The sequence below is a fragment of the Lepidothrix coronata genome, unplaced genomic scaffold, assembly GCF_001604755.1.
Source record: "Lepidothrix coronata isolate B3197 unplaced genomic scaffold, Lepidothrix_coronata-1.0 Scaffold153, whole genome shotgun sequence".
NCBI lineage: Eukaryota > Metazoa > Chordata > Aves > Passeriformes > Pipridae > Lepidothrix > Lepidothrix coronata.
This window is the reverse complement of record NW_016690333.1, coordinates 286,277-303,707: the sequence shown is the minus strand read 5'-3', so window position 1 is coordinate 303,707 and position 17,431 is coordinate 286,277. Positions and strand designations below refer to the sequence as shown.

The window sequence follows — 17,431 nt, the reverse complement described above, 5'->3', positions numbered from 1 at the left end:
TGTTTGTGTTCAAAAGTTACCAAAAATGACCAGAATCTCTTAACCAGTTTAGCTGTATTCAAATTCACTGCATTGGGACCACAGTGAAGAAACTGATACCTGTTTGTATTATTGTATGTGTGTTTGCAAACCAAAAAATTAAGTAAAATTACCTGTGGTGTGAAAATCCACGAGCTGGATTTTGGGAGTGTTTTTAGTTTGGGGTTTGTTTTTCCATTTTTAAATTTACCCAAGCTGTTCTTCTTAAGTAAGTTTTAATTCATAGTATATTTTTTTGACTGTAAGTGATACTAAAGTACAATATTTGAGATACAGAAACAATGGATAACTGACAGAACCTTCATAATGATTTTTTTCAGAGCCAGGCATGTTGAAGGAACTAGACTGTAGAGCCTGCCTTTTTATAAATAAGTAGTTTAAATACCACAAAGATGCCTGTCATTGCAACTTCTCTATCACTGAGCTGTTGTTTTCTTTATTTTAAATTTCTGAAACTCTTTGTTTTGTACAGAGTAGATACCACAAGGGTAGAATTCACCATTCCTCTAAGAGAGAACTGGGCACTACCGTTCTTTGCTGTTCAGATAGCAGCCATCACATACCTACTCAGAACTCATTTACAGCCTGTTCAAGAAGTGAGTATTTCTGACAAGTATGACACAGTAAAATTAGTCACAGAAAACTGTCCTGATCTGCAAGAATAAAAGCAAATGGGTGATGCAGTTTCTTTGACAAACAGTTGTTAAGTCATTACTCCTCGATTTGATCAAGTAACTGCTATTTATAGCACAGTAAAACACGTTTTGCATGTTAATCTAGGGGCTGAAACTGGTTGAGATCTCACTGTTTTCTTGCAAGTGGTGTTACGGGGATAAAACACAGGCATAAATCAAGAATTCATAACTCTTAATAAATGTTCATTATCCTCCAAACAGTTATTGCAGTTATAAAACTCATAGTAATGTTTTAAAAGTAGATTTGAAATAAAACCAAATCAAGGTGGGTTTTGGTCGGTTTTGCTGGGGTTTTTGTTTGTTTTGTGTTTTAGTGAAGGAAACTATAAAATTAAATAAAACCTCACTCCCTCCTTCCAGAGACTAACACTTATGGCTGTATTCATAGCAACGTTTCTCTTTAGCCTGACTTGGCAATTTAACCAGTTCATGATGCTGATACAAGCACTGGCATTATTCATACTGGACTGCTTGGACATGCTGCCCACAGCAAAGGTAACTTTATGTTTGGAAATAACCAATTTTTCTTTATTTACTGTCATAAAACTAAGTTTTGGAGGTATTTTACTAACTAGTGGCCTGGATACCCAGAGTAATACAGATTATACACTGTGCATTGTGCTTTTATACTGCGAGTGTAAAAATTAATAAACTCTTCTCTGCAAACGTAAGCTGAAGTTAACAGTTAATGTGACAAATCAGTTACATTAAAAATTGGCAAATTACCAGCTTCATCTTGAATTCTACCAAAACTGACTTACCACACCACTCTTATTCCATATGAGTTTTAAAAAAAGTGCTACTTAAAACTGTTGGAGTTTGTTGGGCTCTTTGACGCCGATTTACACCACTGCTCTAGTGCAAGACTGATCTTTGTGTCAGGTAAAATGTGTGTTTTGGTACCCCTGTGTCAGAAAACCAACAGTTTAGTGTTTGCATTCAGCTGAACAACAGTTTAGCATAGCTCAAACAGGACTATACTGATCTGTTATTAAAAAAGGTGATGTTTGGTTACTGAACTTCACTGAGCCATAACTATTGAGTTAGAGAGACATCAGAGGCTACAGAAACACTTCTTTGACTAGAGAAACTACAAAGCATCTTCCAAAGTATATTAAGTGATTAATGATTTCCTCATTCTGCAATTACTTATTTGTATCTGCTTGATTATAGGATCAGGCTTCCTTAGTTACAACATGGGCGTAAAATATTAACCTCACTAGTTCAGGACATAAATATAAAGAGGATGTAGTAATGGCTTTAAATGGGATGATTTAGTGCAATATGATGCATTTTTTGCAAAAATAATAGGCGTTGAAATAAATTATAAAACATATTCATAGAAGAACAACCATGACTTAGGTTTTGTAGACATAAAAATCTCATTATTGTTCCAGGTTACGTGGCTCTATATCATTCAGATTTCTGGATTACTGCTCGTCTGTGTCCTACAGTTCTTTAATTCTATGATTCTTGGATCACTACTTATAAGTTTTAATGCTTCTGTCTTGGTAGCAAGAACAATCCAGGTGGGTACTGAAATATTTTTGTGGTACTAAATAAAGAGTGGATAGGTATCTGTATATACATAGATATGTATATATGTAAATGAGTAATTTTTATGCATTATAACTTTCAATTACTAATACTAATTAGAGGAATTATGTAGTGTAAAGCAGCAAAAACATTGCCTGATCAAATAATGACTTCAATTACAGTAACTGCAGCATAACCAAGCACATCAGACACCATAATTCTGTGATTGCTATTAACATTCCTGATTGTGCAAGCAGCAGTTTGGATCCTGCAAAAAATTGCATAAATGGACTTTACACCTGTTTCAGCAGGACTTGGCTTGAATTTATGGATCTGCCTCCAACAAATATTCTGGGAGAACTGGGCACATGTTGAATTCAGCTTACTGAAATCTCTTTTCTTTCAAAGACTCGGGTTTTTACTGCATTTACAGTTCTCTTTTTTCTGATACTGACATCGACAACAGTCTCTGACCAGAGTGTGTGATCTTACAGGGCCATTCCTGTTGTCTCTCATTTCTGACCACCTAAAATCAAGACTGTATTTTTTATAGTTAAGACAATGTCTGTGCCTATTCCCAGTTGCCTGTGAGCAGCTCATCTGGATCTGGAGCTTTTAACTGGAAAATTGCTCAAAATCCTTTCAGCTGACAGTTAGAGCCAGAAGACCCCTTTGCCATGTTTAGGTGGAAGATCTAATGAAGAGGTATTTCAAAAGGAAATTAGTTGTATAAATATAATAGGGCCACTGCCAAAGGAAGGTTGGTTGGCTTCTTCCAAAACTCTGCCACGTCAAGAGCCTGGGGAACTTTTGTGATGTTGTCCCTTCGGTTTTGTGGAAGAAATATATCTTTATATATTTGTATACATTTTTGCTTACATGAAGCTAATACAATTAGATCCTGATCAGGCCTAGCAGACCAGCTGTTTCAAATAGCCTGTGATGCTTTTGTTCCAAATACATACAAAAAAAGTACTGAAATTCTAATATTTTCTTCTTTGTAGAAAAACCTAAAAAAGGGTGGCTTGCTTAACAGGCTTGGGAAACTTATCCTGCATGTTCTGTTAGTCTTGTGCTTGACTCTCCTGATAAATAAATTCATCAAGGTAAGCAAATGTTTTTTTATGTAGAAAGTTGCAAAATGTATTATGTTAAAAGCTATTTGTTAACCATCTATAGTGATGTCATTAAGTAAAAATTGCAGTGAGGTTTCACTGCGTTTCAGAGACTGCATTCTAAAAATTAAAGATTGTTTTGCTAATCTTTTTGATATATGGATTTGAAAACCTCATAAATTAACACCAAATAATTGGTGTTAACTTGAAGCTCACCTGTAATTTTATAACAAATGTAGATTTGTATTGCATTCTGATGCTGCTGAGCATTTGCATAGTTTTTCATTGAATTTACTTTTCAGTGAATGCAGTTAAAACTGAAAGCTTATTCAATTGCAAAGCACCCTTCTCAGTAAGCCTGTGGTGCTCTACAGTTTCATTTAAATGGTGAAAAAAACCTGCTTACCTGTGTCACATTTTTGATACTTAAAATATAATTTCCTTTCTTTTTCCCTACTCTATAGAAAATTCTTAATCTTGAGTCAGATGAACATATATTCAAATTTCTGAAAGCAAAATTTGGGTTTGGAGCAACAAGGTATGATTTAGCTGCAATTCTGCTTTTTTTTCTTTGACTTCATTAATTGAAACCTGCAGGTTGTTCTCATTTGAAATCCGTGTGATAAATCATGGATTTGTACCTCATGTTTGTGTCATATTTTCCCTTACAACAATCTGCACAACTGCAGCTTTTTAATTTCTTGTGAGAAAAGCAAACTTTGATCCTTTTTGACATCAAATTACACCATACCTGTTGACAAGGATTATTCTCTTTTCTTTAGAGATTTTGATGCCAACCTGTATCTCTGTGAAGAAGCTTTTGGTTTATTACCATTAAACACCTTTTCAAGGCTCTCGGATACGTTACTTTTTTACGTTTACGTATTTGTTCTCTTCCTTATGGCAGTGGCAGCTGTAATTGTTGCCTTTAGGAACCTCAGGTAATGTACAACTTTAAGATGATTCACATTTTTATCAATTTTCTCATCTTCAAATGGCTCAGGAACTGACAATTGAATACAGCAGCTATCAGTATTACTTCCACAGGTACTGAGGAAACAGTAGGATGTCTGATAGAGAGATCAGGCAGAACAGTAACATCCTATTAAAGCTAAAAGTGTAAACTTTCCTTCAAGCTCTTTGGATTGCTCTTAAGGTTTTGCAGTTTGCGTGGGGTTGGTTGGGTTTGGGAGGGGAAGCAGGAGAAAGGTGCAAAGCACTCCCAGCTGTGCATCACTGCTGGCTGTTCCCACTGCTGATCTGTAGGATTCTGAGGTATTTGGAGAACACTAGAAGAAAATTAGACAGAATTGCTATTAAAACAAAAAAAAGTAAATGGTTCATTATAGACCTCTCAGTTTTATAGGTACAATCTGGGCTGCAGTTAGAAGGGAGGATATAAAACTTGATTAAGCAAAAATTCAAGGAGTGTCATGTAACTAGTGCCAGTCATCACAGATTTTAGGGAAGACAGGGTAAAAGAGAGAGGGAGGAGGTGGCAGAAAGAGAGGGCAAGTATCTTAAGACATTCTGAAACTATTTTGTGACAGTTATGAAGTGAATCATCTGTAAATCATTTTGGTACTATTCAACCAGCCTCTTAAAAAACTTTCTGCACCAGTTTTAAATTTTAAAAACAAAGAAAAGACTCTGCTGCTCTTATTTTCTGTAATCCTAGATGTAATCACAAACATCACCCTAATTTTTAACACTGTCCAGTTATCTCAGTTATCCCCTGCCTGAAAAGAACAGAGGAAGACCTCACACATTTAAGCATACTTTTTTTCTTTTAATGGGCCCTCCACTTACATTCACAAGACCAGCCACCTCAAGCAACAACCAGTCCTTTCAAAACTGATTTGCTGTAAGTCTACTTCCAATCTGTGGCTTTATTGGCATCCAGATATACCAGCACAACCCCACAAATCACAGTTAAATTCTTCACTCTCATCTAAGCCCTGTGAACCTCATGGGAGTAGCTACTTCAAGCAAGAAACCAAGCTTGCCTTTCTGTAAACAGTTTTATCTCACTCTAATCCAGCTCATTTAAACTCACTGCATTTCCAAAAATCTAGACATGAAAAGAAATACTTGCTGCTACATCAAGTTGGTGGTATTGGGCTTAATTATATCATAGATACAATAGAAGATTGTGGACTGATAGCAGTAGTATTGCTTTCTAGCATCAGAAGGATTCAATGCTGTTTAAAATGCAGATAATGATATGAAATATGTTCGAGAACTTAATATAACACTGTTTCTTTCTTTAATTAGTGGTTCAAATCAAGTCAAGTTAATGGAAAAGATGGAAGAGTGCACAATAACACTGAAGCCTGATGCTGCTTACAGCTTGGTTCACACAGTTCTTTTTGGATGTCTGGCATTAAGCACAATGAGGTATATATTTTTAAATTCTACTTGGGGCTTGTTTAGATGACTGAGTGTATTTTTATAAGAGTGTAAAATATGTTGACCGCAAACTTTGTAGGATCATGAACCTTCTTTCTCTCCCTGGTGTGTTTATACTTGTAGACTGAAGCATTTCCCAGAATTCTGCCAAAAAGAATGTTTGGGAGTTTGGGAACAGATATGTTCTCAAGAGCACATAGCAAAGTGCCGAGTCAGTCTTGTACTCAGTTATTTCAGAGTCCTGAAAGTCCAAGAAAATTGTCTTCAGAACTTCTCTGGACATGAACTGCCCTCATCAAGCAGCTTTAGCAGAGCTCCAGGTGATCGTGAAAACCTTGTGTTTTTGCAGAATGAAGTACCTTTGGACATCCCACATGTGTGTGTTTGCATCCTTTGGCCTGTGCAGCACAGAAGTTTGGAAACTTATCCTGAAGTGTGTCCATCTCTACACATCCCAGAGGGTACTTACAGCATTTCATCCAATGGGGTTTGGTCCTTAGCTAAACCAAATCAAGGCTCACAGCTGAATATTGTTTGCAGTTCTCTTTAGCTGGGTATCTCTGATGTACATTTGTGTAAATTTAGTAAGTAAAATGTATTTTCTACTGGTTTCTGTATTAAACAGTTCCGTTTGAATACACTAGATGGCAATATAGATGTGGCTATGAAAAATAACCACAATTTTACTAAAAAAGCCACCATATTAAGAAATCCTCAGCAGTCTGAGAAGACCTTTGCAGTCAATTATATTGAATGACAGTGTTTTCCACTTTGTAGAATATAGATTTAAATATATAGATATCAGTCCATCACTTGGGATGGGTCTGTAATTACGGTTTTACTTGAAAACAAAATCAAAATATGGTCTTAAAATTCAAACTCTGAATTCCACTACGTGTTAAGTATTTTACATATCAATACATTAAAAATTAAATCTATTCAAATAAATGTCTCATCAGAATAACCAATATTTTTTTCAATTTCTCTTAGGCACAGGTGCTTAAATATTCTATACCAATAATTACATTACTGTACATTTCATATAAGGTAAGAAAATTTTTTTCTCGATGTTTTGGCATTTTTTAAGTTACATGGAATTTCCTTTTCTCATAAAAGGATGTTGTTTTATTAGTTACTACATGCAAGATTTGTAACTGAATGGGGATAGACTACCTGAAGTGCAAGTACCTTTATGGGTATGGAATTGTGTGTAAAAGATCAGTTGGGCTCATTTGATCCAGAGTAGCTGTTTGTGGATACAAATGTTTGTCTAACTGTATATATGTAAGTCAGCAGGTGTTATTTAAATGCATAATTTTATGGAAATGGGAGTTGTCTGTTTGGCTTTTAATTAAGTTATGGATAATATGCAGATTGTTAAATTGTGTAATGATTCATTACAGGAGGAAAAATAATCATAATATTCTATGCTGTTATGCCTCATCTCATATGTTTTAAAGTACAGAATTGTTAAGTGTTCAAGTCTGTCCAAGCAACAAAATATTATTGTCAAATGTTTAAGTGTAAATACATAAAAAATATTTAAATTTATAACGTGTACAAGGTTATCAGTCTGTCATAGCAGTGAGATTTAGATCATTGATTTAATGGGCAAACCATTTTTTTAATCTGTGTTCACAAAGACAAGAAAATCAGATGCTCCTTCGATGGAGCAATTGTTTCTGCAATAAGTAGTCTGAGATGAGAATATTTCTGTTAAATAATAATTCCCTTCAGAGAAACTCAAGATTAATTTCATTATTAAAGTTAGAAAGTCAGTAGTGTGAAGCATAAGAGTTTAGAAAGCTGGTACTAGACCTCACTCCAGTTTCCCTGTTTAAAACTGAAACAAAAAGTCAAAAAATACTGTTTTCCATTTAAATTGTCTTATTATTCTCCTAGAAAACTCTTTAGGACTTTTTTTTTTCCCATTGGGAAGTCATTTACCATTTTCATCATCTATGAATATGACAGAAATAATGCCATTTCTTTTGACATGGGGGATACCAAGAGCATGACATTCTGATAGTCCAATGTGACAGACAACTAGAAATAATTTTTCTCCCACTCTTCATGAGCAGATGTGAAGTTCCTGAATCCTGTCAGATTCAATTCAGAAGTCAACAGAAATCACTGATTTCATAGGCTTTAGGTCAGTCATTAGTTGTGCTCAGTCTGCCTGGGAAGCATAATTTTTGTGTTTCTTCTAAATAAAGGAAGTAATTTTTATGGACATGAAAAACACTGTTTTTCAAAGTTCTCAGTGGGAATGAGAAATTCATCACTTCTCAGTGTTTTTTTTGTCCTAAGTCAGTTCTTGCAGTGCAGCTGCCAGGGGTGTGGATATTTTTGTGTGTCTTCTCTGCAAAGCTGAAAGAGTTTATGAGAAGCCTGGTGGGCAAAACCTGTCACAGGTTCCCTGTAAATGGTCAGAATAAAAATTCTTACAGAGAGATTTGGAAAGTATCCATTTCTTCTGTGAGAATGTGTTTATATATTCTCTCTTTAAAACCTTATAAGCAGAGGAAGGAGATTTTTGTAACAGAGGCTTAATTACCTTTCTCCTTTCCAGACAAGAATTTATCTGTTCACACACTGAGTGCTCGGATTGCAGGAGCAGTTTCAATGTACACCACAAAATTAACTGGTCATCATGGCTAGTTTTCTGGAATTACTAGTGGGGCAGTTCTGTGTTTCACTGCTTGTTATGGTTACATTTCTCAGAAGAACTATACTTTAGTGCTGTTCCCCACAATAGGAGTTTTATGGGATTATTAACCTAATCCCAAATAAAATAATAAAGCCTCTTTTGAGGCATGTGGTTACCACAGTCCCAAATACATCACTTGAACAATAATTTATCAAGATAAAAATGCAGCTGTAATTCCACCTATCTTTCAGATTTCAGGTACAGCATGTTTTGAGACCTATTAGACATCAGTGTTTCTGTGTACGTGTTCTTCATTAACACAGTGCAAACATCTTTTAGATAAAGTGAAAATGCTGAAATGTTTCCATGTACATCCTTTAGCTGTGCTGTAGATAACACAACACATATGATGCAGTACCAGGTGTTATTCATATAATTCAGCTTTATCTGTGTTGTATTTAACTTGACAGTAATACTCATCAATTTGTGTTTGTATGCCAGTCATTCCTGGCATACAAATAAATTGTTGGTACTTAAGGTTAGCACCTGAGTTTCAGCATTCTAATTCCAGGGTTTGCCAAATAATCTTGATTTCTATTTGCTAGTAAACTATTCGTTCATGTAATATCTCTAACTGCATTTTTATCTTCATCATGGCCGAGTTTTTTTGCTCCAGACACATACATTTATTGTGGCACATAGTGCAACATATGCCCATGATCTGAGCAGTCCTTGGCTGTACTGAACAACTCCCTGTGTGTACTGTATGTATTTATCCTTCAAACCTCAAGTCTGTAGAAAAAAATTACAAAAGAAAATGTTGTGTTTATTTCTATTCTTAATATCTAATGATTTTTCTCTAAGGAGTTCTTAATTTTCATTCTTAGGCCAACAGTAGCTATAAAGAATGCAGTAGTACTTGCTTTTCACTTACATTCAGAGTCCAAAGAGTTAATATACTTTTTAAATTCAAAATAAGTGTCCTTGTATCTGAGAAGTACTGAACTCCCATGGTCATCAGTGGACTGTTGAGCACCTCCAGGTTTTTGGCCAGCACAGAAGTCTCTTTTTCAATTCAGTAATAGCAAGCCTCACTACCAGAATTTTTCTCCAGTGAAACCTGCTTGTACTGACTCAATAATTGCAGAAGTGTGACACTGTGACTTGTAAAACCTCTACAGATGAGTGAATGCCATATAATAGCCCCAGCACTCAGTAGAGAGCAGTGTCCCAGGCTCATTTCCTGTGTCCCCCCTGAAGGATCCAAGCTTTCAGAATGTTTAGCTATCCAGGCTAGTTTAGTAATGGAGAGAAGAAATTTTGATCCATTATGAGACTCTACAGTCTCATTTCACAACAGCTTAGTTTATTTACTAATCTCTTGAGAGAGCTTCTAAAAAGCAGAAATATGTCTGTGATAGTACTTCCATACTTGCCAAAGCTGCAGGGTTGTGATGCTGCCATAACTATATTGGTTGTTTCTCAATCTACCAGCCAGTAGTACTTGAACAAATGTAAATGTGTCAGGTAAACAGTTAAACTAAGAAGTATCTCAATTGGCCCAATTATATCTCCTGCTCCCCAGTCCTCCTACATAATTACAGTTGTAGTGAAAGAATGCATGTTTTTGCAAAGAAGCTCAGCAGCACCACATTCAAATTCCTTCTGAACGCTTGGATAAGCATTATATAAATTGGATGATTTATGGCTTTTTAGATTATCAGGTGGGTTTTCTTAACACTTTTTCTTGTAGCATTTCAGTTTTCAAGCCAGCAATCCATACTATCTAAAGAAAGCAGGTTTGGAATAGGTTTCACTGTAACAGCCTCTGTAGTAAAGACTGAAGCACAGCAATCTGTCATTAGCACTGTCATTATCTCCCTTAATGCTCCCTTCTTCCCTTGACTATTCACTAGCTTGAACAAGAAACCCTTAAATAAATCTTTGTTCTCTTAGCTTTTTGGGGGGAGGGTTAAGCTTTAAAGAATCAGTTTCAATCATTTTTTCTCTGCTCCAGATTCGATTTACGTATTCTTTGTCTGCAGTAAATTTTGAAATGTTTTACTCTGATAGTCTTTTGGTTGGATCATTTGCCAGCTAAGAGGGAATAATATGTTTCAGCATCCAGAACTTGTTTTGTTCATTCTGTCTTGAGTTTGTTCTATTTGGTTTCCATTATAGTTCTGGCCAGGAATAATGGATGAACTATCAGAGCTGAGAGAATTCTATGACCCAGACACTGTGGAGCTGATGAACTGGATTAAGTAAGAGGATTTTTTCTCTATTTAAGTTAAATGCTATTTGTGTAGATCTAATGTTCTTAGTTATAGTGTTCTCCCTTATTTGTCACAGCTCATCAGTGAACTCTGGTGACCCGTGGAGATAGTTAGGGTGAGTGGGATACCAAGAGGTTGGGATATCAGACCCCCCAGACCACTCTGGTTCAGTACCACTGCTGTGTTTCATGTGCCTCAGGGAACCATCTGATTCCATTTACTCCCATAAGTACACATAGTTTTCCCAGCCAAAAGAGGTAAATTGGGACGTGTCAAGCTTCTTTCATCATATTTAGCTACCTCTGTACGTTAATAGACCTTTACAGTGAAATTGTTTTATTTTTGTCCCCCTAACTTGGTGTCCTTCTCAACTTTATAATGGTAAAAAGCATGGATGTACAATGGTAGGACTCAAAAATTTGTACTCTCTGTTTCTTGAGCTTTAAAACAATCTAAATTGTTTATACTTGTTAGTATTAATCCCAGCAAGCCTTCTAAACTGCAAACAAAATATTTGTAATTGAACTTGAACTTGTCCCAGCTAAGCATAGGTGCAAAGTCTTTTTCAGGAATTTATCATTCCAACCCCACCTCATCACTTCTGCTTTCTCACAGAGCACAGGGAGGTGTTTGCACAGGAAGGTGCAAACAGTTTGTAGTACTGCATGTGGAAGGGCTGAGAAAAGAGGCCAGGTAGGATGGTCCCTGGAGGGCTGTGAATTCAAGGGGTATGTTCTCTATTAACATGCAGCAACCACTGAAAACTTTCAGGCTAAGTTCTTAACAGGGAGATTCCTGAGACCTGTATTTATTTGGAACTCTGACAGTGATTTTTTAAAAAGAAAGTCAGTTTCATATTCTGGAGGAAAACATTCTGAAAGTAAATCTGGATTTAACATAATAATAATTATAAACAACTGTTTGGAGTATTTCCTTCGAATGCAATGAACTTCAGTGAAACCAGTCACCCAGCCTATTCTATCCACAGCAACATATTTACTCTCCATAATGCTGTATTTCTTTAATTCATAAACTAGAAGGAGTAATTCAGAAGTAAAATATATTACAAGCCTTCACTGACTTATTTTGAAAGCAGGCCATGTTTTTTTGCATCATTTAGAATCCTTGCAGCCTTATTGACATGTTTTTGTGACAAATGTTTACCAGCCAGTTCCATTTAGCACTACTGTTTTATTAAAAGATGGTAAATGTCTGATAGTTCAGGTCTCCTGTGTACAATATATAGAGTTATATATAGATTTATACATAAAATATGCATGTGGAGTTATTCCCAGCCACGAACTGGATTTGACTGGCTCCAATGAGAGTAATGTTTCATGTGTTCTTAGTGCTGAGAATGCTAAACTGGTGCTTGTCCTCTCTTCATTTTAAGTCATGACAGACAATCACAGAGGGAATTTTTTTTACTTAGAATTTACTGTGTTTAGAAATATTATTCCTGTAAAGAAGAGTTAGTTATCTGTGCTTTAAATACCAGTCAACAAAATTTATGATAAGTTTCTCAAAGTGGGACAGATTTTCTTAAGTTTTGGCGTGTAAGAGAAATATGTTACTGTACCAACACTTGATAGTTGTGCTGTAGTTAATGACCTGTCAAGGCTGGTGTCAGGAGCTAATCATTCATTATTAAAACTCAGTATGAAAATCTCTTAATTTGTCATGTATAGCAGTGAATTAGGAATAACTCATCTGTCTTGCAATCTCTCCACAACAAGAAAACCCTTCTGTCTGCTTAGTTCTAAATGCATATTAACTTGTCCAAGTACACAATCTGAATAATGACCAACTATTAGTCTGTCCACTGGGAAGTGTCTGCAGATGTACTTCTTACTTTTCCCCTTACTCAAGTTGCCATAGCATTTTCAGGAAGATCTAGTGGTTTATATCTGTACAATTGTAGAGCACGGGTTTTTTACAAAATGATCTTTCATATCCCAGTCTCTGCTTTTTCCTACCCACCACCTCATTTTCTTAGCTTTTTTTTTTTTTTTAAAAAAAAAAAAGTCAAGAAGGTCCTGCCAATGCCCCAGGGATAGTTCACAGCTCTCTGTTCCCTGCTGGGAGGTACATTAAAATTCTTAGTTTTGGTCTTTCTCCCTAAGACAACAGGAACAACATGCTCATTTGTGAGATGGGGAAGAATATCAGTAGAATGAGCAAATCAATAGCGTGAACTTCCCTACTCTGTTTACTTCTGGTAAGTGCTAAAGAAGCAACGTCTTCTGCCTTTAAAGGGGAAATCTGTCTAGAATTGTGGAATATTTCCTAAGCAGTTGCCAAAAATCACAGAAAAACTTCTTAGAAATCTCAGGCAACAGCCAAAACAGTGGAAAAGTTGACTGAGCCTGAGATTCAGCAGAGCATAGTTGGATGTCAGCTGTACTTGAACCAGGTGTGGGGGACAAGCAGGCAAATTTGTACATTAGTGGAAACCCCACAAAGTTCTAAAAGGCTCCTAAGGTTATGGAAATGAAATACCCGTGTTTCAGTGGTGGTTCTTTCATTTAGTACTTTTTATTAATTTATATTAGTGGCTATATTTTAATTTCAAACCAGTTAAAAATTTTAACTCATCTCTGTTATTTACATGCCTAATTTTCAAGGGTAATCACACTGAAATCAACACATATCCCAGACTTTAAAGGCAACATTACACCTTTTTTTTTTTTTTTAATTGTTGTTCTTAAATTCTTGGGCTTATCCTTTGTCATTGACTGATTTGTCAGTAAAATTTAGGCACGAACGTGACAGTGCCTAAGAACTAGGTTTCCACCAACTGTGTAGGTGCATTCCTTTATGTGAGCAAAATCTGCATGCATAAACTTGAGGCTGGGACTAACAAAAATGCATCTTGTTGCTTTTCCTTTGTGGCTGTCGTTTTCCATTTTTGCAATTTTCAGTCTCTCCAAACCAGAGGGAAAAAAAAGAACCATGACAGTATGACTGAATATGCTTTACTGCCTATCACCTCCAGCTAATCCTGCGATATTTTATTATAGCACTCTGCAAATAAAAAGAGTTTATTTTAAAGAAAAAGAAATATTTTTCATGGTGTATTTAAGAACCCCTCCCCAGAATCTCCTTTTCCTCAAAGGATTCATATCAGACTCGAGCACTAGTAAAGGAATAATCTGAGGCTGGTCAGATTTTATGGCTTTGAAAGCCAACTACAGGGTTCATCTCTGGGGGAGTATTAGTAGAAATAGCCATTTTATTTCTAATGGTGCAACCTGTAATTGCAATGTTGGCCGTTTCTTCCTTAGTGCTGCCTTAAAACCAGCTCACAATAATTTCTTAGCAGTTTAAGAGAAAGAATTACTACGACTTTCAGAGTCTGTGCAAGTACTTCCTGTGAAACCTTTTTATTTTTAATGAGTTATTCTTTAGTATTTATATAATTCTCTAAATTCTTAAGTGTAGGTAAAGAAAAGCTTCCTGCAATATAATATAGTGCTTAGTTTACCCATTAGTTCAGCTGTAATTAACTTGTTGAAAGCTTAGAGCTTCAAAAATAAATGAGATTATTTGTTCAAAATGCCATCAGGTCTGCTTGGAATGGCATTTAAATTATATAATGTAAATCAGTTTGACCTGTAAGTCCTTGTCATTATTTAGTGACATTTCCTAGAGAATAAATTGTTTGCAGGTTGGGCAGTGTGGTATGGAGCTTGGCAGAGAGCTATAAAACAAATTATCCTTTCATTTTATACATCATTTGCTCAGACAGTTGTAAAAATTGCTTCGTTTCTGTGTAATAGAGAAGTGTCATTCAGTGGTTTGCAGCACAATGGGTGCAGTGGGTGCAGAGCAATGCAGTTAGTGCCTGGCTCAGACAGGGGCACAGGGGAAAGAGCTTCCATGGAATGTGGAAGTCATCCTATCCCTGGGAAGTATTCCTTAGGGTCTCTCCAGCGGCTCCAGTAGTAGCAGCTGTTGGTCTGGAAAGATCTGAGCTGGCCCAGTAAAATATGGACAGTGATATGTCTGAAGGAGTATAATTTTTTAGGACTTTGAACATGTAAATCTGAGTCTCAGGGAAACATCTGCCTTCACCTGGAACATCGGAGTTTAAACTCCATCCAGGACCAGAGCACATAAGCCAGTTGTTAGAAAAGGGAGGGTCACTAGGTTGCTTTTAAGGTACAGGGAGGAGTGCTGGCAAAACTCTTACTACCTGGTAAATAAAGAATGCACTCAGCCCTTCTGGGCAGGAGTGAATGTTTTTGGAAAGGGGAGGAATGGAACCCTGCATCTTCTACATGATCCATCTTCTGAGGGGAGACCTCATCAGGGTCTGCAGCTTCCTCACCAGGGGCAGCACCAATCTCTGCTCTCTGTGACCAGGGACAGGACCCGAGGGAACGGCTGGAGCTGTGCCAGGGGAGGTTTAGGCTGGATCTCAGCAAAAGTTTCTTCCCCCAGAGGGTGGTTGGGCACTGACCAGGCTCCCCAGGGCAGTGGGCACAGCCCCAAGGCTGCCAGAGCTCCAGGAGGGTTTGGACAATGTTCTCAGGGACAGGGTGGGATTGTTGGGGTGTCTGTGCAGGGCCACGAGTTGGACTGGATGATCCTTGTGGGTCCCTTCCAACTCAGGATATTCTATGATTCTACATTTTTGACAAGCATTTTTACACATTATGGATTAGGGGCACTCACTGTTTCCTTTAGCCTTCTTTTTAAAGAAAAGAGGCTGCAGGCTGGTTTGGCTTTTTTTGTTGTTTGCTTGTTTTCCTGTGGTTTTGCCTTTGGTACTTGTGGGGGGGGCTGTATCAGTGTGTTTAAGGAAGTTTGAGTCTGCTAGAGAGACCATTATAATGCAAATTTGCAATCCGAGGTGCAGGGTTGCCTTGGTAAGGCCAAGGTAGGAGCTAAGTACTGCAGAGCATTTTAAAATTTGAACTAATCTTGAACAAACACAGAAACCATTTTATCACACTAGAAGTTGCCCGGCCGAGGCATCAACACGGAAACATGTTGAAGGTGCTTTGAGAATCATCTTTTTCTTTCAGGTGTCTAAGCTTCACCCAGTCCCTCTGAGTTTAGCCCATGTCCTTTGCAGCTTAGCCTAAAGACTTGTGCTTTCCTGCAGATTCAGGGATGAGTCCTGGCTGACAGCCTGTCAGGGCCATTACATTAGCATAAATTCTAACAGGAATTCATTTCTTTTAGCGAAACATTTACTTTGTGACACTTGTAACTTTGAATATTTTAAGTAAAAAAAAAAAAATAATTTTTAAGAGATTAAATATTTTCAGACTTTAAAATAAAACTGGTTTTCTAAAGTGCTGAAGAACTAGTCGATCAGTAAAGTTAAACTGGCCTATTAAAAATACTGTCTCTGGCCTCCCTAGATGAGATTAATGTACCAGTGCAAGAATTCCTTGGAAGGGTTTGTAATTATTAATTCATTTGCTAAGCATAATCTCTTGAAAGGCGATAATAAAATTTAATACTTGTCTCTCAACATTCCCAAGCCGATCATGGAGCTTAAAGACGACTGACTTTAGAGCTGCAGTTCCCAAAGGCTCCCTTAAGTGCACCCAAAGTGTCACAGTTACCTGAGTACTAGAGGTGCCACATATGCATGCACAGGGATGTTAGGCAACTATTCACACTCTAATTTCATTTTACTCCATCTAATGTGTGCTTCTTTCTGCTGTTGTAGTCTTCATAGACCTTTCCACGAAAATGTGCCTACTAAGGACTAGAAAACACTGATGGCCAGTTTTAATTAGCCTGATTATAGGAGTGTCTATTGCCTGGAATTTTTACTTTTCTTTCTGCTATGCCCTTCTCTCGTGTCTTTACATACATTTTAGATTGTAAACTTGTTGGGGGGAAGGTGAGCAAAAACAGTTTTCTCATTATGGGTATTGAAACAATCCTAAAATACCAAGGCTGCTATTTAGATAACAATTCTAGACATTGGCTTGGAATTTCAGAGATCACAGTACCAGTAAGTGCCAGCATCTGGCATCTTCTGTATCTTCCCCTGCCCCAAGCCTCAGCATAACAGTTTTCTTTCCAAGTGAATGGTGAATGCCAGGAGAGGAACAGGAAATTTTACCATTCAGATTAAATAATCCATTTTATATAAAGTACCTCTATATATCACACAGAAATCTAAGTCACAATAAGTTTTCTGAAATATTAAGAGAATTAGAATATAGAACTTATCAATATTCAAAGGCTTTATGAACCTATGAAATATAGAAATAATTTGAAATTTTCAGGATCATGTTTTCCTTAAATTTCCTCATCATGCTTAGAGAATTTTTTATTTGCAGTTAGAGTATTATCACAATTTATCCACTTTATCCCCTATATTTAAACAAAACACCATTGCTTGAACAGATTACTCCCTGAACAGAGGCAGAAAAATATTTTTGCAGTCTTTTTTTTCCTTCTGATCTGTCACAAGCATTGCAAAAACGCCCCTACAGAGACTTCCTCAGACTTATCAACGTTTGTTTAGGTCAAACACTCCAAACACAGCAGTGTTTGCTGGGAGCATGCAGCTATTAGCAGGAGTCAAACTGTGCACTGGACGGACCTTAACTAACCATCCCCATTATGAGGATAAGAATCTGAGGGAGAGAACAAAGCAGGTAAGAGTGTTCTGATTGTTTAAGCTAGTTCTTGTCCATGTCAGTGGCTCCACTCCAGAAAACAAATGTCCTCTCTAATAGC

General features: G+C 36.8%; 1 protein-coding gene across 7 annotated transcripts in view; it reads left to right on the top strand.

The window, feature by feature from the left end:
• Positions 1–17,431, top strand: part of DPY19L3 (dpy-19 like 3 (C. elegans)) — a 33,852-nt gene that overhangs the window by 11,854 nt on the left and 4,567 nt on the right. For 3 of the 7 annotated variants that reach the window (XM_017828808.1, XM_017828807.1, XM_017828809.1), the window contains 11 exons: positions 512–635; positions 1,095–1,229; positions 2,132–2,263; positions 3,275–3,376; positions 3,850–3,923; positions 4,168–4,326; positions 5,660–5,782; positions 6,144–6,255; positions 6,785–6,841; positions 10,626–10,708; positions 17,217–17,349. In XM_017828808.1, the coding sequence (XP_017684297.1) occupies positions 512–635; positions 1,095–1,229; positions 2,132–2,263; positions 3,275–3,376; positions 3,850–3,923; positions 4,168–4,326; positions 5,660–5,782; positions 6,144–6,255; positions 6,785–6,841; positions 10,626–10,708; positions 17,217–17,349 (1,234 nt within the window). Of the gene's footprint in view, positions 1–511; positions 636–1,094; positions 1,230–2,131; positions 2,264–3,274; positions 3,377–3,849; positions 3,924–4,167; positions 4,327–5,659; positions 5,783–6,143; positions 6,256–6,784; positions 6,842–10,625; positions 10,709–11,335; positions 11,414–12,843; positions 12,939–17,216; positions 17,350–17,431 lie in introns of those variants that run through there. The other 4 variants (XR_001877019.1, XM_017828810.1, XR_001877020.1 and 1 more) reach the window with 4 other exon arrangements.